Source organism: Rhea pennata, chromosome 3 (assembly GCF_028389875.1).
Source record: "Rhea pennata isolate bPtePen1 chromosome 3, bPtePen1.pri, whole genome shotgun sequence".
Classification (NCBI taxonomy): Eukaryota; Metazoa; Chordata; class Aves; order Rheiformes; family Rheidae; genus Rhea; species Rhea pennata.
In genome coordinates, this window is record NC_084665.1 from 64,172,589 (window position 1) to 64,194,286 (window position 21,698).

Here is a 21,698-nt window from a genome sequence, read left to right on the forward strand (position 1 = left end):
CTATCTGACTGTTTCTACCCTCATCATAGTCTCTGTACCTCACTTCTTCTTTATAGGGGTTGAGCAGCACAGAAGCTGAGTACAGCAGCTTTAGTTTGCACCTGCAAAGAGATTGGGCTTTTGAGTCTTCTGGATCTAGGCTCTCCTGTCATATGCATCACCTGCATGACCCAGTCATGTTACAAAAATGTTAAATGAAAAGCAGATAATGCGGGACAAAGTCAATGTTTTTCAGTGGCATTAGGTGTCTATGTGCCATTAGCACCTTTAAGAAACCACCCTCATAGTTAGAAGATAGCACATAACTGTGTTCTGGAACAGAAGAAAATTCAAGCACATTTTTTTTCTGGTGGGGAGAAAGACACCAAAAATCTATAGTAACACCAGCTAAAAACTGCCTCTACCATTAAGTGTCTGCTTCTCTTTTTAAGGGAAGGAAGCCACCCTACTGATGCAAAGCTTAAACAAGCTGAATACACCAGAGGAGAAGCTGGACCTGTTATTTAAGAAGTATGCTGAGTTGGTTAGTATAGCGTCGGTTCTTTTCTGGGCAAACTGTCTGTACGTGAAGGTATAAGAAACATATGCTGTGCAACACAGTCAAACTTCATTTAGTAGTAGAGTCTGTCCTGTAAAGAGCATCCCCAAATAATTCTGACTGTTAAATAACAAATTATGGATGAGAAGAACATAAAAGTAAAAAGTAAGGAAGATACAGGCTTGACTTTGGATTAAATCTGGAAGGGGGATTTGGAAAGTTGATGAGGCAATATATATCTGTAGTTCAAGCTAAACCTAAGTAAATACTTCTGGGATAATGGAGCGTAACTGAGGGCAAGGATTCATCAATCAGTTCAGAGACTACAGCGATAATAAAAAAGCTCTTTATTAAATCTATTTATTCACCATTATTCTTAATATATTTTTCATAAGATTCGTAATATATTTTTCATAAGTTTATATATGTCTTTAATACTCTGAGTACAATTTCATTTTTCAAGGAGCAGGATATTTTACTCTAACCCTCTAAATATCTCTCCCTTCTTCAAGAGCCATGCGTTTCCTGTCATACAAACTGCTTTCATAAACAGATTATCCGTGATTATTTTACACAAATTTTTCATTGCTTGTATCCCCAGTACATTCACTGGTGTTCATATAAACCCAGTTCTTGATGTAAAAGGTATTGCAACAGGTCAATAACCTTTCAAACAGTGATTATTTAAGTAAGATACTGGGTTAGGTAAGCTAAATAAGATATATACAGAAAGCCTTTTCTCTATGAACATCTTTTCAAAAGAGCACGATTCTCCTTTTCCTTGCATCATATATCGTTCTCAACAGCAAAACCAATCAGGTAATGCAAATTTTTCAATAATGTTTCATGTTACGCACGTATACATTATTTCATAAAATTAAGCAGTAGAGAATTGGATCCTATTATTGCAATCTAAGATCTCACATGCTCCCAGCAAAGATGGAACTCCCGATCATCCATACCTTGTTCATCCTGGCCCACACACTGACTCTTATCTGGGATAAATCCACTGACTCAGAAGCTGTTGAGACCTCAAAGGGAGGTGGCTTCAGACTTTTCCTCTGCAGGCAATGGGGATGCAACAACCTTGAGTCTTATAGCACAGCATTCAAGCCAACACTCAGGCACAGTTAGCATGTATAGACAGCTAATAAAGACAGGACAGATGCAGCCTTTTGGTAGCATTTTCTAAAGTACAACACTCAAGAATGCCAGCAAACCCCAAATCTGTACTTATGTCATTCATCCTTCCTGACTCTGAACACTGTAGCCATGCCCCTGCTTAAAACAACTGTTACTCTTCAGAAAAAACATATTGGAAGAAAAATGCTGTAGAGGTAAGAATTACTATAATATCATCAAAACTTTGATACAGCTGGAGAAGACAGCAGGTCAAGCCTGTGCTTTAAATTATTCTCAAGTAGAGAGGAAAACAATAGAAATTAATAACAGGTAATTTGTAAATGCGTCTACCTCAGGCTTTTGTAGATCCTTCACTGCTTGCTCCCTTAAGCAGGTTAGGAAAAGTGGAGCTATGAAAGGGTTTTACACTATCACGCCAACACAGAGAGGGAGATGGGTGGAATATCAGCTTTCAGAAATTAGTTTGACACTCCACAGCTGTTAAGGATTGCTGGCACTCTTACCTTTTCCTTCTGCAAATTTTAAATAACTTTGTGTTTGAGTCTGTTGATTTAAAATACATATCAGTAATTTAATGAGAAGAAAAATAATACCAGGTTTAGTATAAAGTGCTGGGTAGCAGAAAATCAGAAAATAGAGAACTGAGACTAATCATGAGAGAAACCAAAACATAGTGAAATGAACAGTCAAAGCCCCTATAACCATAATATTATCCCTATAGCCATGCCAGCCACCTGACTCCCCTTCTCTATTCTTTCCACACTCTTTTAAGATGGGATATTTTCAGATCAAGGAATTTCTTCTAAGTAGTTAAAGGGCTATATGGCCATAATATGTACAAATCTTGCAAATGAAAAGACTGTAGTATTTTGGCAGTTTGTGGAGTACTGAAAAATACATGAGCAGAACATTGCCTTTATAATTGTTTTTATGCACAGATGTGTCCATGTCTCATCATAATACTAAATTCAACTTTCTTTTTCTTTGTGTAAAAAACTTTAATTTTATAAATTGATCTCTAGCAATTTGTACTTTATCCCATGCTTAAAGGGACTTCATGCCCACAGATTAACTGAAGTAGGACTTCTTCTTTTATAATGTACTCTCTGCTGCATTCAAGCATCGTCAGAGTAGGGTGTAAAACATACTGGCCATACTGCCAGTAAGCCATGCAGGAAAAAGAAACCCTGAAAGAAGAACCCTGGGCTTTCTGCTTTGTCAATCAGTGTAATGTCACTAAAATAAATCAGTTAATAAATATAACTAAAAGCTTGTTGGAAAATGCTTACACTGCTCGCTCGGTGTGGCTAAGGGGCGTAGTGTGATTAATAGCTTGTCAGCAGTTAACTGCAACAGTTGCCGCTCTGCCTGCACCCGCTTGTCCATCCCAGTTGCACACTTCAGGCCACTTTTTGCTTTTGCTGAGTCTTTCTTCCAGCCAGATCAGCTCCCTGCTCTGGCTGACCATGTGTCTACATGGGTACTTGTTCTTGCACAGCTCAGGGGAAGGTACAGCAATGTCCTTGGCTGAGACGGGTGCTGGCAATGGCTTCAGCCAGATTAAATAGTAGCACTGTTAGCTGTGGCTTCAGCGACTACCTCTGAATAGGGTCCTGTGCAAAGCCCAGACTTTGTGATCACCCAGTCACCCACCTATCTGCTATTTAACTGTTAGCCCATGCCCCGACACCGTCTATAGCAATGAGCACACTAGAAAACGCCTGGGAAGGCATCAGGGAACAGCATGGGCTGTATTCCCTAGTAGTGTGAATGAGGCTATGCCCTATGGGGAGAGGGGAGGAAGAGAGTTTAGGCATTTGCACACAAGCTGTGCCATGCTTCTCACCATCGGAGGACATCTGATTCACTAATACTCATGTAGCCAGATTGACTGGGGTTAGTAAAGCAGACTGTGCTTTATTTTAGCTTTTTGCCTACAAACACTTCCTGCATAATTCCTTGTGACTGATTTAGTTTTAAAGGCCCTGAGGGTCTTGCAAGTTCTAGGCACAAGAACTCTTTGGTAATAAATCAATGTGAATATTGTCATTGTCTGCAATAGTATCAAGACAAAACATTTTTTTCCTAAATTTAGGGCTTCTTTCTCTCAATCAGCCTGCAAAAATAAGGATTCCTTCTATTTGTAGCTAATTTTAGCTTCATTTAGTTTCATTAATTATTTTTCATAATTTACCCTTGGGGACCATTTTGTCATTCCTGTTTACCAATGAATTCCTTTTTCCAGTGCCAAAGTAACATCATATCTTAGACATTCCTGGGACCTTTCAAATACAAGTTTCCAGGGCAAATTATTTTTAAGGAAAAAAAAAAGTAAAATATGCTTGGAAGACTTTTCATATCATGATTAAGACCTATTTCATTCTCAGCCCGCTCTCTCAAGCACAGCTTGAGTGAATCATCTAAAATTTGGACAAAGTATTATCTGTTAAGCACAGGCTGTGCATGCTAAATGTGAAGTAAAAAGAACCTTTTTTGTGTTCTTAAAAGGGAAGGGGAAGGGGCCAAAATCAAGCTTATAAAGGAAAACAAATCTCAGCCTTAATTACAGAGAGGCTATTTTTTCCCTACAATACTAGAAAAATGGTTGCAGCTAGTGCAGCTTGATTAGATGCAAAAGCGCCTATTCTATCTACCAGGGTAAAACCACACAACAATACGCGTGCTGAAAGTTGAGCACAAACCGCGAATGTACTTCAAGCTGGTGATTGCATTGCTTTGTAATATGACTAGCTATGATTTGATTCATAATACACAGAGCTTTGTACAGTAGGCATAAATTACAGAACATCTGCAGAAAACAGATCATCGAGCAGAGAAAGTGTAAAACATTATTCCTGATGACCGTCTTCTTGTCTGAGCTGTGCATCATTTACCTGCACTCACAAACTTTCCCAGTCATACTGTAGGCATTAATTAATACTAATGACACTGTATTATTATATGATGTGATGCTAATAATATTATTATTAGGGTCTGCATACTGCAACCATCAATAACTAGAATATATCTGGTCTTTAGAAATGTTTTACAATGTATATGTATGCCTGTAATACAGAGGGGAGGCCTACTTTGGGTTGGAATGAAAGAAGAAACTTTTAAAAGCTTCAGAGGGGAAAAGCCTTATGAATGTTTCTATTCGTGTGTTCATTTGCAGTGCACCAGATTTTTCAAAATAGCCGATAATGGGCATGGGTCAGAAGAAATGACCAGTCTGTTTGGGCCTGCTATTAGCAATTCTGTTGCTCACCCTCTATATCCCCCCACACAAATACCCACACCCTGCCATCTCTTCAGGGAACTGGGGCTATGCAGCCAGAGAAATAACAAGTTCCCAAGTAGACTTCATGGCCCAACCATATTTTCTTCAGAAATTTCACAAAGTCAAAGAGCCTGAAAGACTGTTAATTCATGTAACCAACCCCCAGTGATGACAAGGCCCTTCAGAAACACAACTGCAAGCCCCATATGCTTCCCAGGGCAAAAGAAGCTGGGTGAAGACACGGTGCCCACACATCTTTTGGGGGAGGACAGCCCTTTTCAGAAGAGCATTCTGCCTCTGATGGCAGAAAAGTGCTTGGAAAGACTATATTCCTGGTCTCCAGTGCCTTTTTTGTTGTTGCTGATGTTTTCAACAGCTTCCCAGGTATTAGGAAGTTTGGGGAACTGAGTTATGTTACGGTCTGCAGAAATCTCACTGCATAAAGCTCTACCTTGTGCTCCAGCTCTAAACATTAAAACAAAAATAAGAACAAACTGGTGTCCTTCAAAATAAATTCCGATCTCACAAGTTGAAGAAGAAAAGGCTGAAATGAGATAACAAGAGTATTAAAAATGACCTTCACCTACTCTCACTATATCATGCATGGGACTCTCAGTCCAAGTCACTAACCTCTTTTCCATTAGTGCTAATAAATACAAAACATTTCTTAAGAGATCAATAAAGTGTGAAACTTTCCTGAAACCAGAGAGCTCGTTTTCTTTTCTTTCATTTTCTGCCTTGTTTTGTTTTTAATCTCTAGCTCGAAGAACATCGTGCTGAGCAGAAGCAGCTCAAGTACCTACAGAAGAGACAGGCACAGATCATCAAAGAGAAGGACCAGCTGCAGAGCGAGCACAGCCGAGCCATCCTCGCCCGCAGCAAGCTCGAGAGCCTGTGCCGGGAGCTCCAGAGACACAACAAAACCCTCAAGGTTAGTAGTGGCCCTCTCGAGGTGCCCAGCAGTCTGAGGGAAGGTATTCGCACTTCACCATGTTGCTTGAATATCAAAAGGCACATTCACATCTGCACATACATTATATAATTAGGTATAGTATTCAGGCTTCAGTCTGGTCTTCAGGCCTGTTTACATCAAGGCCCCTTTATTCCTTCTTTGGAAATATCCAAGCACTTTTGAATGCTGAGTTCACCTGCATTAGCTGTAAGTCCTTCCTATGCTATCAGGGAGTTTAGTGCAAAGAAATCAGTGGTACTAACAGACCAACTCAGGAGAATTTGCTTTGGCAAGTTCCCATCTCCTTTCTGCCAGGAATTACTACCATGTGTCAGGTTTGGCTGTGAGAAGTACGCAGTCCAGCTCAAGCCTGTCTTCATCCACAGTTTAAGCTAAGGTGTAGGACTGAAAACCAGGGAGGCTGGGGCACAAGCACAGGCTCCCTTGTGCTGGCTGCTGTGGGCATCTCGAACTGGGGCAGAGTGGTGGAGCAGACAGCTGGGGAAATTCATTTTTTAAGATGTAGCAGCTAGATTTTCCAGAACTTATCTTTTCAGATCTCTGAGACTGTACATGTGAATACATGCGCATGGCCAGAATAAAATATGAACACATGAAAATAAAATATAAACAAAATATGAGAAAATCTAGTGTTTTGCTATAATGGACTCACAGGAGGCTGGTGGGTATTTTCATATAATTTGAGCACTTGAGCATTTGCTAATGATCTGTGAGGGTTAATCAGTTAAGATATTTGCCTCAAGACATCAAGCCTCAAGACTGGAATGTTGCTGACACAGTCAACAGAAGTTTTCTAGATTACGAGTATCAGTTTGAAAAGGAAATTTTCAGGAGTGTCAAAGGGCTGGGATCTATACCATGTCTGACGATTCCTTGGTGCATCATGCCATTTAAAAGTTAAATTTATAATATGATTATGCGTTTCAAAAAGTTTTAGGTTCGAGAAATATATTTCTGGTATGATCTTCGCTTTCTGAGTACAAGTTAATGAGGCTATTCCTATTATTATACAAAAAGCATCCAATTTCATCTATTCAAAATCCTTCTTTATGAGGATACAGCTATGTACAGAATTACATGCATGAGTTCTCAGAAGCAAGAATGTCACCTAATTTAACCTCCATTAACTATAATAGATTTTCTTCCATTTCCACCAGCTCAGGAGCTGGTCTTCAGAGTCTAGCTCTAAATTTCCTTGTATGCTACCAAAAATGTAGCTGTGAGAGGGAATAGACGTGTCTAAACACAGATTATGCACTACTACAACAAAGGTAGTATAGCAGACACTTAGGAGAGCAAATCTCTGTGTGACGAGTTATAGTAGCTCCAAACTGATTGTGTCCATTGAATTTTTGCCTGATGCAAATTGAGCTATATTTCAGTATTGATCCACACTGATTTACTGGACCATCTTTGGGCAAAAGTTCTCAGCAGAAATACAAATGCATTATAAAGTGATTTAAGAGCTCAGTGCTTCACATGCACTTGACTGAAATTTTTAAAGAGAAAAAAAATCATATGCCCTAAACTAAATCTGTAGAAACAAGAAGAAAAACTACTTATACTGAAAGAGAAAAGATTTGGAACAGGTATCACTGAATTCCAGGAGAGCTGGCTAACATTCATACATCACTTCCTCCAAGCTCAAGAGCAGTGCATCCCTGTGAGTAAGAGGTGCAGCAAAAGGGGCAGGAAACCTGCATGGGTGAGCAAGGAGTTCTTGGCCAAATTCAGACAGAAGAAGAAAATACACAGACTGTGGAAGAGGGGACAGGCTACTTGGGAGAATTACAGGAACGCAGTCAGAGCATGTAGAGATGCGGCGAGGAAGGCAAAGGCTCAGCTGGAATTGAGTCTGGCAAGGGACGTTGAGGACAACAGGAAGGGCTTCTTCAGATACATCAGCAGCAAGACGAGGACTAGGGAAAATGTGGGCCCACAATGAATGGGGTGGGGGCCCTGGTGACAAGGGATACAGAGAAGGCAGAATTACTGGATGCCTTCTTTGCTTCAGTCTTCACTGCTAAGGGCAGCCCTCATGAATCCTGCAGCCTGGACGTGGGGGAGAAAGTCTGGAGAAGGGAAGACTTCTTTCTGGTTGAGGAGGATAGGATTAGAGACCTTCTGGGCAGGCTAGACTTCCACAAATCCATGGGCCCGGATGGGATGCACCCACGGGTACTGAGGGAGCTGGCGGATGTTGTTGCCAAGCTGCTCTCCATCGTCTTTGAAAGGTCATGGAGAACTGGAGAGGTGCCTGAGGACTGGAAGAAAGCCAGTGTCACTCCAGTCTTCAAAAAGGGCAAGAAGGAGGACCCAGGCAACTATAGGCCAGTCAGCCTCACCTCCATCCCTGGAAAGGGGATGGAACAGCTCATTCTGTGTGTCATCTCCAGACATATATGGAGGATAAGAAGGTGATCAGGAATAGCCAGCATGGATTCACCAAGGGGAAATCCTGCTAAACCAACCTGATGGCCTTCTATGATGGAATGACTGGCTGGGTAGATGAGGGCAGTGGAGGTTGCGTACCTTGACTTCAGCAAGGCTTTTGACACTGTCTCCCATAACATCCTCCTAGGCAAGCTCAGGAAGTGTGGGTTAGACGAGTGGCCAGTGAGGTGGATTGAGAACTGGCTGAAAGGCAGAGCTCAGAGGGTCGTCATCAGTGGCATGCAGTCCAACTGGAGGCCTGTGGCTGGTGGTGTCCCCCAGGGCTCAGTGCTGAGTCCCATCCTGTTTAACTTCTTCATCAGTGACCTGGATGATGGACAGAGTGCCTCCTCAGCAAGTTTGCTGATGATACCAAGCTGGGAGGAGTGGCTGAGACACCTGAGGGCTGTGCTGCCATTCAGAGAGACCTGGACAGGCTGGAGAGTTGGCAGAGAGGAACCTCATGAGGTTCAACAAGGGCAAGTGCAGGGTCCTGCACCTAGGGAAAAATAACCCTAGGCACCAGTACAAGCTGGGGGCTGACCTTCTGGAGAGCAGCTCTGCAGAGAAGGACCTAGGAGTGCTGGTGGATGACAGATTGACCATGAGCCAGCAATGTGCCCTTGTGGCTAGGAAGGCCAATGGTCTCCTGGGGTGCATTAGGAAGAGTGTTGCCAGCAGGTGGAGGGAGGTGATCCTGCCCCTCTCCTCAGCCCTGGTGAGGTCTCATCTCGAGTCCTGTGTCCAGTTCTGGGCTCCCCAGTACAAGAGAGACATGGAGCTACTGGAGAGAGTCCAGCGTAGGGCTACAAAGATGATCCGAGGGCTGGAGCATCTGCCCTATGAGGAAAGGCTGCGAGAGCTGGGCCTCTTCAGCCTGGGGAGGAGAAGACTGAGGGTGGATCTTATCAGTGTGTACAAGTACCTGAAGGGAGGGTGTCAGGGGCACAGGGACAAACTCTTTTCAGTTGTCCTGTGTGACAGGACAAGAGGCAATGGGCAGAAATTGAAGCACAGGAAGTTCCGCCTGACCGTGAGGGGGAATTTCTTCCCTGTGAGAGTGACAGAGCACTGGACCAGGTTGCCCAGAGAGGTTGTGGAGTCTCCTTCTCTGGAGATCTTCAAGGCCCGCCTGGATGCAACCCTGTCTACCATGCTCTAGGTGACTGTGCTGAGCAGGGGGGGTTGGACTAGATGATCTCCAGAGATCCCTTCCAACCTTACTGATTCTATGATTCTATGAATGCCTTGCACCATCTCCCAGCAATCATATACTTATTAATCTCACTATTAGGGAGCATTATTTTTCCTTGTCTTTGCATATAGGTAGTTCATTATGCATTTCATCTTTACATTTAGGCAAGTCTTTTTGCAACATCTTTCCATTTGTCAGACTGTTTTACTTTGTGACTAGGTCACCTAAATAAATCTCTTCTATCAGTTTCAGATTCAGCTCTGTTTTTCCCCCTTTGCTACACCAGATGAGCAGATAAAAGACAGTTATGCTCTTAAGCTGGGTACTGCATACCAGGAAAGAAACCTGAATTGATCTTTTAATAGGAAGAAATGTTTAAATTTTGGCCACTTCTTTCTTAGAAGCTGGAGACCTTATAAGAAATGCAGAATGTTAGCCTTTCTCTGGTTCTTTTGCTTTCAGAATAAGAAAGCAAAGTTAATGAGAAAGTAAGACAAAATATATTTGCAAAATGAATAAGGATTAAATTAATAAACAAAGACATTAGACATCTTTTTCCAATTTTGTCTGTCTAACAATTGTACCACAGTTTTTAGAATATTTGCCTTTAAGCTTCAGCTCCCAGGGATCTGCGAATCTTCAAAATCTCATCTTCTTTTTATTTAAATAAGTGTAATTTTCTTCTGCTTATGAGTGTACTGGGAGGCCCCGAAACAGTAGAATTCACATGTGTTATTTTTAAAATCTCATGCTTAAGTCATTTTTATTTTGTTTTTGGCAGGAAAGAGAAGCTGACTCGTAATTCTTTAGCACTTGGGATTAGCACTTTTACAAAGTGTGGAAAATAAAAACTATAGGAGATTGTATCATTTCACTAGCAAAGGTGACAAATCTCCTTTGACTTGCCATGTGGTACATTATATGCACATCACGTCATGTAAATGTCATCTTCACTCACCTAATTCGTGGAATTCCCATTAACTGGAGATCGGTGCAGCCAAGTGCTGATGAATATGCAATGCAGAGCTGCACTGAAAATCCACAGCACAGATCAGAGAAGAAAATTTCTGGTTGATATTGGATGCTGGCCTCCAAATTTTGCTTACTTACAGTCCAGCCATTCAGATTATTTCCTTGTGGTTATACTTCACAGCAGAAAACAGATGTTTAATTCTCCCTCCAAGAAAAGCAGAATAAAAGACCTTGAAATAACAGAATGTATTCCCACTGCAATACAGAATAACTGCTAATACCAATAGCAACTCATTTCTCTATATTGTGTTCATGTTTTGCCAATTATCTGACAGTTTGGTGGCTACTTTTAGTATCATGTAGTGGCATGACTATCTCAGTCCCTTGCCCTTCCTGTTACCAGGCATTAAGCAATAAAACACTTTTATACAAATGCTGCAAGAATAAATAGCTTTGATTATAGGCTCAGCTCCAAATTGCAGAACTGAGGCTCAGACAGTGCTGCCTGGGACTAGTGAGCGTGGGTCACTGAAAATGTAGAGTTTTCACTCATATTATCTCTGCAGATATGACTTCAGCAGACTAACAATCTTCGTGATTTGCTTCAGAGAGAGATCAGGACCAGAGATAATCCTGCTCTTCTATTTGCAAATTATTTTACATTCCAGTGAGAAATCCCAAACTGTAAAATATCCTTGTCATAATTTTGCAAGGTTTTATTCAATGGATTTTTACATGTTAGCAGTGAAACTCAGGAGAATGATATCAGTATCACAGTATCATATGACAGTGTACCTTTAACATGAGAGAAATAAAGCACAAAGAGATTAAGAAAAGGCAGAAGAAAAGAGGAAAGGGAACAACAGCTTATGGTTGGATTTTATTCTTCCACAACTGGAAATCTAAAGAGAATTCTAGTGCTTTTTTTTCCTCACTGAAGCTGAATGCTTAATTTAGAACTATTAACAGAATAAGCACAGGCTGAGGCAGTTAACAAGGCCAAGTATGGTCTGCATAGTAAGAATTCATCATGATGATGCTGAGATAAAACCTTCTAAAACACCCTCTGCTCTGCCCCAGCACAACACAGCAGCTAGGAACTCTGAATTCTGCGCATTTACCTCAGGAGTAACAGCAGTAACAAAAAAGAGAAGTCAGTCTTCAATCTTCCAGTCTATGGAAAGACTTAAGGATATTGCTTTACAGAATAGGGTCTTGAAACAGGAAGGATTAAGGGACCTATTGGAAAGAAGGGCATCCTCTCAGGTTACTTGACAAATATAATGAAATATTTAGGCTGCAGAGTGAGAATAAAAAAAAAATGGGAAGGTGATTTGGGAGTCTGTCAGACTGTATCTTAGCATATGCAAATAGCACTCTGCAAGTTTAATTGCAGGGATCCCACCAGCCTCCATGGCTCCAGCGCAGGTACAGTCTCAACCACAGTAAAACCTCAGATTTAAAGCAACACCTCCAAAGACCGGTCACTTGATGCTATTATCAGTAACACCTAGAAACCTTTGAGACTGAAAGCATACTGGCAACTACATGAGAGAGTATTCAACAGTGCAGTTAGATGGGCAACAGCATCATCTCAGTCATCTCCACTACATGGGCAGAGAAAAAGGCACAGACAGTTGCTCTCCTTGGCCCAGTGCAGAGGCAACGAGTGCAGGCCCCTGCGCGGTGCTGTAGCCCCACAGCTGCCTTTCTTCTCAGCCAGCTCCTCTTACCCATACCCACCCTTAAGTCATAACTGTGATTGCAAGGAGTTAAAAAATTGCTACTTTTTTGAGAGACTCTGAGGAGCTCTCAGGCATTCCCAAGCTGCCCCAGGCAAATATTCTCTGGCTTTTCCTCCCAAGGAGAAAAAGAAGACTCTACCCTGACACAAAATGCTCTGCAGCACTCAGCATCTTTAACCATGTGCTTTCTCTCTTGGTGCTTTGTGTAATTATTCCTCCTCTGAAAAAAAGATAAGCAGGAAATAAGGTTCTGTGTGTTAACACATGCTTTTATTTATTTATTTTATGATTGCTACTCTCAGGATATCATTTCACCTTGTAACAAAACTGTTTGGTGTTTTCTGTTGGATTTATTGCTCCAATTAGTTTTAAATCACAGCAGTTTCATAGTTGTATAGCACTGTTCGGTGCACTGAAACAGTGATGTGTTTTTGAGGAAGGATGTTTTGAAGCTGTGGAGTAGGACTCCAAACATGCAAGTTCAACTTCCTACTCTGTCTTTGACTCCTTGAAGTGAAAGAGCCAGGCCACTCCTCTGCCTGTGCAAGGCCATACAATGGAGAACAAAAAGAAATGAGCTGGTTTTTAAACAGTGTATTTGCTAGAAAATGGAGTCCTGTCTAGATCAAAATTATCTAAGAATTCAAGTTGAATTTGGCAAAGTTTCAAATAGAAATAAAAAGGAGCAATTTTTTTTGGTAAACATTCTCTTTCAAAAGACAAATGTTTCATTTCGGTAATGTTAAAGCAGTTCATGTAAGACATCTTTTAAGTAACACTTTAAATTCTATTTTGGAACAGTATTTTTGTTTCAAAACTGCTCTAGAAAGAGACAAACAAAAGTATCAGAAACAGAATGTGGCTTAATTTCTGGTCAAGCAACATATTTCAGGTTAATTCAAAATTATTCTTAACATTTTTTTGGCAAAAACTTGAAGAGTTTCTCTTTCACCATGATAAAAGATGTGCGTTCAGTTTTCCCAGGTATTGAACCAGAAAACGCCAAATCATTTGCCCAGCTCCAGCTGTAATGCTTTCTTCCTCTTAAGCATGCAAGTCCTTCTGGGCTCATACTTTACTTCGCTATATTTGCGAATACGCACACATGTTTTTCTGCATATGCAGAGCACCACAGGGTTTCATAGTGATTTCTGTGCCTTCCTGTATTATTAGCACAAATAGCTCCAAGCGCTTTCTTCATGTCATCTGTGACATTGTCATCTCTATCACTTCCAGTTCAGCAAAAGGACAAATGTCCTCTACTTCAAACAGCAGTTGTTCAGGATCAGTCTTGTGTTTTGCATGCTAACTAGAAACTGTCTCATTTAGTATTCATATTACTTCAAAAGTAGAACCTGAATCAACACCTTTTATGTGACACTTGTGAAATAAATTATGCTTTATTAGAGTCAGCTAAGGCTTCATTCAAATATTTTTATAGAAAATATCCATACGCAGTGTTATCAGAGATTTTTATTTAAACTACTGTGATAGATGAAGCCTTGTTAGAGTATGCCACGTACATGCTGTAGAGTGTTTTCTCAACCTCGTTCCAACATGATTTGTAACTACAGGAGCTATGGTACTAATGTTGTATATAATACTTATAGTCTCTCCAGAAAGAGAGACTGCCCTGGAAACAACAGAGTAGGAAATAAAAATAGTCCATGTTTCTTGATCAAAAGCTATGAATCCAGATTCCTGCTTCATTCTGTTTTCTATTACAAAATCCAAACTAGAATTTCACCAACTGATAAAAGTAACTCATCAATCTTTCTCCAGGCAGAAATCTGACCCTCTGTCATGACTCTTCAAGAAATGGCCTATAGTTTTTCCTTGATTCCACCACCTATTAAATTAGCCCAAATCTTAGTGCCAGTTAGAAAATAGTAGGGAAGAAAAACTGAGGAATTGGGAGAGGTTCTATAGAAAGTAACGAATTTCTCTTAAAAAATTTGAAATCCCAAAGATCATAAATTTGTTATGTGGATGTCAACAGAAGGCATTTTTAAAGGGTGAATTTTCAATTCAGTCAACAAGAGTTTTGATAAAAAGCCTTTGCCTACTTCAGCTAAATATCTTCTCCTAAAGCAAAAATCTGCTGCAGTATGAGGGGTCCAGACATGCAGGAATGTCCTCTTTTCCAAGTTTGCTTTGATCTGAGAACTCTGCTCTACATCTCTCTTTATAAATGCAAATTCTCTGTTCCCTAATTTCTTCAAGATTACTGTGTAATTTGTTCTGAAAGTTTACAATCATACCTACTGCTGGAGTACATGAAAGAAAGAAAATCTCCAAAGAGGAAAACAGACATGTTTCATCCTCCAAAGGGAGCCCTTACAGTACTCTGAAACCGTATCTTTTTGGAACTGCTTATTACGCGTCTTATATTCCTGTGCTCTCCACAACTTTAACAACAGGAAGAAACGATTCAACGAGCACGGGAGGAAGACGAGAAGAGGAAAGAAATAACTAATCATTTCCAGGGCACGCTTAGCGAAATCCAGGCTCAGATCGAGCAGCAAAGCGAAAGGAACATGAAGCTGTGCCAAGAAAACACGGAGCTGGCGGAGAAACTGAAGAGCATCATTGATCAGTACGAGCTCAGGGAAGAGGTGAGAGCAACACGCGGCCGCCCCGAAGAGGCAGAGAGGGAAGGCAAACGCGGGCAGAGCGGGACCTGGCCGGCAGGCGACGGCTTCGCCAGCGCCGGGGAGCGGGGCTGCGGCCGGGCTCAGGCCACTCGCTGCCCCTGTCCCCTGCCCCTGTCCCTCACGGCCCTTTCCCAACCCCGGAGCCGCAGCTGGGCGGTGCAGAGGGGGACCCCAGCGCAGACGCGGGGGGGCTCTGGGACGGAGGGGGAGAGCGGATGCAAATGCTTCGACCCTGCCCCAGAGGCAGGAGATGAGTAACAAGGATCTGGGAGGCCCTGTGCATCTGAATAGTTGGGATTTTTTTTTTTTTTTTTTTCAGGCCCAATGTTCACTATAAAATCTAGCAGATGACAGATAGATAGAAGATTATTCTTTCTGTAAACATTAGAGCTGGTCAGAAAATTTTAACGTGCAAAAACCTCCAGTAAACCTCCAAACTACCAGATTTTTTTTTGTTTTGATTTAGTGACAAACCCTAGCAAATATCACAGTGGGTCTTTTTGCTGTTTATAAATACCTTTATTGTGAGTCTCAGTGCAACCAGACAACATTATCATACTGAATAAAACATAAGTAATCTGTCCTTACAGTCTGGAATGCCTGATACACACATTTCCAAATCTGTTACATCATGTATGAAATCTTATGCTGAAGGACGGGAATGTATATTCCCGTCTTGTGGTTTCTATCAGAAGAAAAGGCTAAAGCGAGGGGATGTGCTCATAATATTCACTCCTATGAATTTTATCCAAATGCAGCAAAAGTGAGGAGAGCTATCAGCAAGATTCACTTCAAGGAGGTCACTGTGGAGCCAGACACTTCACAGGGCAAAAGAGACTCCCAGTTCATCAGGCCTGATGTCCCGCTCATCACCAGTCACATAATTCCACTCCAGGCCTCCGTTATATGTGTAAAGCCAGAGCAAATGGGATGAACTGGGCATATATTTACAGAGAGGACGGTATGAGCCATGCACATACTCCCCAGTGCTCCAGATGCAGGCCCAGTATGTGTTTTCACACATTTACCTGCACGGTGGCTTAGGTCTGCTGGCCACTTAAAAGCCTCCAAAAAATGTGTGTCCTGCAACGTTGGTTAGTTGGTACGTCAGATCAGATTAAACTAAATTATACCAATGATGCTACTGGTCTCAACATTGGCAATGGTGCTGTGGGTGGGTTTTTTTGCTATTGTAAGTCAAAATAAGTAACATAAACAGGTTTCCTTTCCTGTGCAAATTCTGGAACAGTTAGTTCTTACTAACACTGCAGTTTTTTAGAAGATACAATAGGTTGGGAGTCTTACTGTTTTGCAGTACTTTTGTCTTACGAGTGTTCCAGTAGACAGCTGTACATGTATGAGCATGAAAGCCTGTGTACATAGTTGAAACTGCACATTCAGCAGAACTTATTTTCTTGCAGCACCTTGATAAAATATTTAAGCACAGAGAACTTCAGCAGAAACTGGTGGATGCCAAGTTGGAGCAGTCTCAGGAAATGATGAAGGAAGCAGAGGAGCGACACCAGAAGGAGAAGGAATATGTACCTACCTTTCTAATCTGTCTGGCTGTAGTCTAACAACAGGCCAAAATCACCCCTGCATGCTATTTCACTAATATATTGGTTCTTCAGGTCCAAGCTGTGATACAACAGCAGGGAAGCAAAAGAAGTTTTTATTGTTGCTGTCAATGCTCACTGTAAAGGAGCATCCTCTGAAAGGCTGCTTTCATTAGCATTTACAGTTTTTAAAGCAAACTGCAGGCTACTCTAGCTTACTTGCCATTTTTATATGGCTAATTCACCAGCATGCTCAGTCAGATGATGCCACTAGTTTTCAAACTCCAATGATACTTGATTCTCCATCTCTTCATATGATAAATGAACACATTTAAGCAATGAGAGAGGAGAACAAGACCCTGTTATTCAAATGAGCACCAGCAGCCTTCAGGAGGCTGACAACAGTTATCTGCCCAGGCTCGGAGCCTCCCCAGATGTCCCACCATGGAGCCGATTTTGCCAGAAGAGGAGGCTACACAAGCTGCTCACCTTCTCTTTTGCAAATGTTACCCTCCCCTTGTTGACCTGTCAATGACTGTTTGACGCAGAAACTGCTTGGGTTAGTTAAGCAGTTTAATTTGCTATTCCAGCCTACCTGAAGGGAAAAGGATTGCAAAGCAACTTGGGGAGGAGGCTGTAGTGAATCACCCAGTGTTTGCTGGGTGTAGGAAATTGAGCTTGCAGAACCAGCAGGCCCCAAAGAATATGAGCTGTGGGGCTGTCTCTGTTGCCTGTGACTGCCACTATCTCTAACTAACCCTCCTCTGTATATTTTAGGCGGAACTGATATACGGTTTTGTTCTTTTCATTTCTTATAATGTAGTGAAAGTCATCATCATCTAACTTCGGGAGTGGGAAATTTTCTGTGGCTGTGCTATATATATGATTAGGATCTGTGAAATAACAGGTTCAAAAACAAGCTAAAAAGCCATAAAGTAGTGCATGCATAATATGCATTATGTTCAAATACTTTTTATGCATTGTATCCAAGCTAATGTTCAAAAACTCTGCCTTTGAGGTAGTTTGGTAATGTATTACTGACATTACCTCAGAGCAAGGTAGATTTAGCCAAAGAAGTTAAGTGACTGGCCAAAAGCCATGCAATGAGTCAGTATCAAAGCAGGATTAGCAAGTCATGATTCACCTCTGGTAGCCCAGCACCCAGAGAACTAGCCTACACTTGTCTCCCACCTGAATCCTGTTGCTGAGCTCTTAATTCCATCCATCCAACTACTCTATGTATGCATGTGTATATACATATATATATATACGAAATTGAGGTGTTTTTGACAGTCCTCTTGTGTTTGTTATCTACCACACCCTCATACAGTTGTATCTCTTTTCAGTTCAGCAATGTGCAAAGGCAGCACTTTGCAACATTTCAGCACCCTGGCATTTATAGGAAAGGTCTTCAGCACTGCATAACAGTTCTTCCCATACCACTTTTTACATCCTTGTACATGACTTTGCTGCAGGATTTTTCAAATATTTTTAAAAGAAATTTTTGTATTCTTTTATCTATTTGATTACACCTTGAAGGCTCACTTTGATGTCTTCCTATGTAATTCTTCCATGTAGGAATCTTTGTTCCTATAAAAATTCTTTACCTTGTTCAGGGAGAAATACCTCTCCTGCAGCCTTCATATGTCACAGCTTAATGAGCTGTGGTCAGATAGGGCATCTCAGTGCTGGCACTATTCACTCTATGCAGCCAAGAATGTGATTCTCTAGACAAGGAGCAGTGGTTCATACTGTATTGCCTTCCCCAAGGACCAGTCTGACCTAAGGACATGATTTCACCATCATCCTCCAACTGATCAGCATTACTTGGACTTCCTCAACTTATAATACATTTCTAACACTCATAACACAAACTTCTATGTGCAGTTAATTGCAGTTTAGAGCCCTTGTGGCTTTCAAGTACATGACTGGAAGGTATCAATCAGATGTCTATGTAACTGGAATTTGCAAACTCTGATAGCAAAAAGCCTTATTTTCACTAACTCCCTAGATCTATGCCATTAAATGAAAGTGTATATTCTTTGGGGCTGGCTCTTCCAGTCCTGAGCATGATGTGACTAGGCTTCCAGCAGCTATCATAGCTCTAATAATATAGTCTAACATCACCACACTTAACTGCAATGGTGTTTTGCAAACACCACATGTAATATTTATCCATTTCTTTATACTTCAGCCTCCTTGTTACCACTTCATAGACTATTAATAAATGTATCAGTTCTCCTGATTCAGTTTCTCCCAGCCTGGTGTTTGCAGATGACCTCAGGCTGCATAACAGCACATGCTAATTTGAGCAAGCCTCTGTGTGTCTTCCTTCCATTACAGGAAGGTTATTTAACTCTTGGATTTTAACTGGCTACAGAAGTTATGTGGGTCAGTAGGAAAGAAGAAGGATTTCATTAACAAGGAAGAGAAGTAATTTTTCTTTCATTTCTCTGTCCATATTGCAGCTATCATATTGTGGCAGAAGACATGGGGCAGGGGGTAAGGGAGACAACAAACAGGGATGACCTCTTCACTATCCCAGACACAGGCGATAACTCTAGTAGAAATTTGAGCAATAAAGATCAAAACCTATTCCAGTCTTTGGAATTAACAGCTGGCCTAGAGACTGTCTCTGAAGGTTTTCAGAGTCTTTTCATTAAATCATTAAACCAAGACACACAGTTATTCTCCCCAAAACAAACAAACTGATATCAAAGAAAGGTAAAACTTAAAAAACAGACTTCATCCAAACTTAACAAAAAATTAAAGGACTTGTGTGTGTGTAAAACATACCCTCTCCCAAAAAAGAAACTCAAAAACTGAAGTTCATTTTATCTAGAACTACTCATTCCATCTCTTTTTACTGGATATGACACACTGACACCATCTATTTGAAATTTTGAGATTTTAGTCAACAAGATCTAAACTCAAAAATTCAACTCCTATCTTCACTGAAGATAAACATCAAATTAAAATATCAAAATAAATATGAAGTGACAAGTAAAAAATAGGCAGAATGTAGTGTTTCTTCATACAGTGCATAGTTCAGCTGTAAAGCACTCTTGCCCAGGAAACTGTAGATGCTAAAAATTTAATGGGTTTCAGTCAAAAGTCCAAATAGATGGAAGAAATATTTTTGTAGAGATAAAATACATGTAGGCAACAAGTCTAATTCAGATAGTCTCTGTGCTGCAGATAGGACAGGCAAAGAATTCACTATATCTCAGTTGTTCACTCAGTATTTTTAGGTACACCTTCAGTGCTTTTGTGCTGTCAGGTGGTATTCAAGTAGTTTTCCTGTGTAACACATTCTAATAAAATGAATAGGATGAAGATTTTTACAGGGGATAAAATACACTTTCTGTGTGCAGTTTTACTCACCTTTCACTCCCCATACAAGAGTGAGATCTGTTGACTTATATGTTAGACTAAGTTTTACTCTCGATATATTTTTCAGAGTTCCTCTGTGCTATTTTAAGTGGTACAATTTATTCCCACAGAAGAGAGACTTACGGTAAACTGAATTGTTTATATCTCATTTCTCAAACTATCATTAACAATTTTTTTCTAAAATAGTTTTCCCCTCATCAGTGAAAGTAATGCTTAATAAATGTTTGGTAGGTGAACCAAACTCTTTCTTTGACACTTCAGTAAGTATTTCCTGCTTTTAGATGAAACCAGTTGGTAGGATGTTACTGTGCACTTTGGAAGCGCTGATTCAGAACTGCAATCTTAAGCATTTTTTTCCATCAAGAAAAGTGTCTGTACAACTCATTCCTACAACTCACTCTACCTCAACTGATTCTCCAATGTGCAGCTGACACATCAAATATCATTTTACTAAAGACCTTGAACTAGGGATAACATCTTTCCAGGCACAGCCAGGGATTAAACTGCAGTCAGGTTCTTCCTGGGCTGCCCTTTGATCCAAGTGAGGCATTTGTCACACTGAGGTGGGATTCTCTGCTGATGGCATGTTAATGCAATAAAGCCCTAAGATAAGACACCAGCACTAGTTCCCCTTCTAAAAGCTCACAGGTTTTCTTGACACACTTTTGGCTATAACCATTTCAGTATACTGAAATCAAGTCCTGATTGATTGTTAATGCAAAAGTGAGTTTGCCGTTTACCCAAGAGAAGGAATTTGGCCTGAGCTATGCTGGCAAAGGCATTTTAATTGGTCTCTAGAAGCCTGATGAAGATACAGTTAAATACTGTAGATTTTAGAGCACAATATACTGGACATTTTATCCCAAGTAGGTTTTGAATTCCTATTCAAATATACCTTTTCTAGCCATTCTTCCAGATAACGCTAAATATTCTGTCTTGTGTAACTCCTCTTGCTGCACTCATGTGAGAGTTAGACCACCCGTTATCGAGATAGGCAGTGACAGAAGCATGTGTAATTGGAGGATGAGGATTTACAACTGACAAGTCAGGGATTTAACAATTTTCTCTCTGTTGCCTGAAACACAGCTCCTGAACCAAGCTGCAGAGTGGAAGCTCCAGGCCAAAATGTTAAAGGAACAAGAGACTATCCTACAGGCACAGGTGATGTAGGAGAGTGGATTGCATGGTGTGCCTTTGTTTGCCCATTTTTAACCCATGAGACATGTCCAGGTAAAGTATCCAAACTGCTTTCTGTATTTTGCTTTTAACCCCATTCTACATCACACAGACTACAGTAAAAGAAGCAGGTTATTTTCAAGCCAATCATAAGGTAATGCCCCACATTGCAGATCATGCTGTGAAGTTTATGAGTGTTTACAGTACTAAACCACACACCGACGTGGGTGCCTGGGCTAGATTATTCACCGTAACATTTCTACAGGCAGATTTAGAATCCAGCAAAGCACTGAAATATATACATAACTTGAAACACATTTGCCAAACTAGAGTGAAAAAGCTCGTGCTTTTTCTAAACTGGGGTTTGAAGGCAGAATTTTCGTTAGCTTCAGCAGGAATTTGCCTTCTGAGGGCTGATACAAACAGCCCTCTAGGATTTCAGTATTTAGTCAAGGTTTGAAACATTCAGTAAAACAAAATGACATCCCAAAACTACATTAAAAGTCAGGCTGGAGTGAAAGGCAGTAAAGACCAAGAAATAAGCAGCAGATACGAAACTACACATTGAGTGGCGACATAGTAATGAACCTTGAATATGAGTGAGAAAATAAGGTGTTATGCCAGACTTCCATATCAAAGA

The 21,698-nt window shown here is 40.8% G+C and overlaps 1 protein-coding gene across 2 annotated transcripts in view; it reads left to right on the forward strand.

The window, feature by feature from the left end:
- Positions 1-21,698, forward strand: part of TXLNB (taxilin beta) — a 39,965-nt gene that overhangs the window by 8,242 nt on the left and 10,025 nt on the right. For both annotated transcript variants that reach the window (XM_062572462.1, XM_062572463.1), the window contains exons 3-7: positions 432-523; positions 5,722-5,892; positions 14,700-14,894; positions 16,355-16,474; positions 20,969-21,043. In XM_062572462.1, coding sequence (XP_062428446.1) covers positions 432-523; positions 5,722-5,892; positions 14,700-14,894; positions 16,355-16,474; positions 20,969-21,043 — 653 coding nt within the window. The remainder of the gene's footprint in view (positions 1-431; positions 524-5,721; positions 5,893-14,699; positions 14,895-16,354; positions 16,475-20,968; positions 21,044-21,698) is intronic.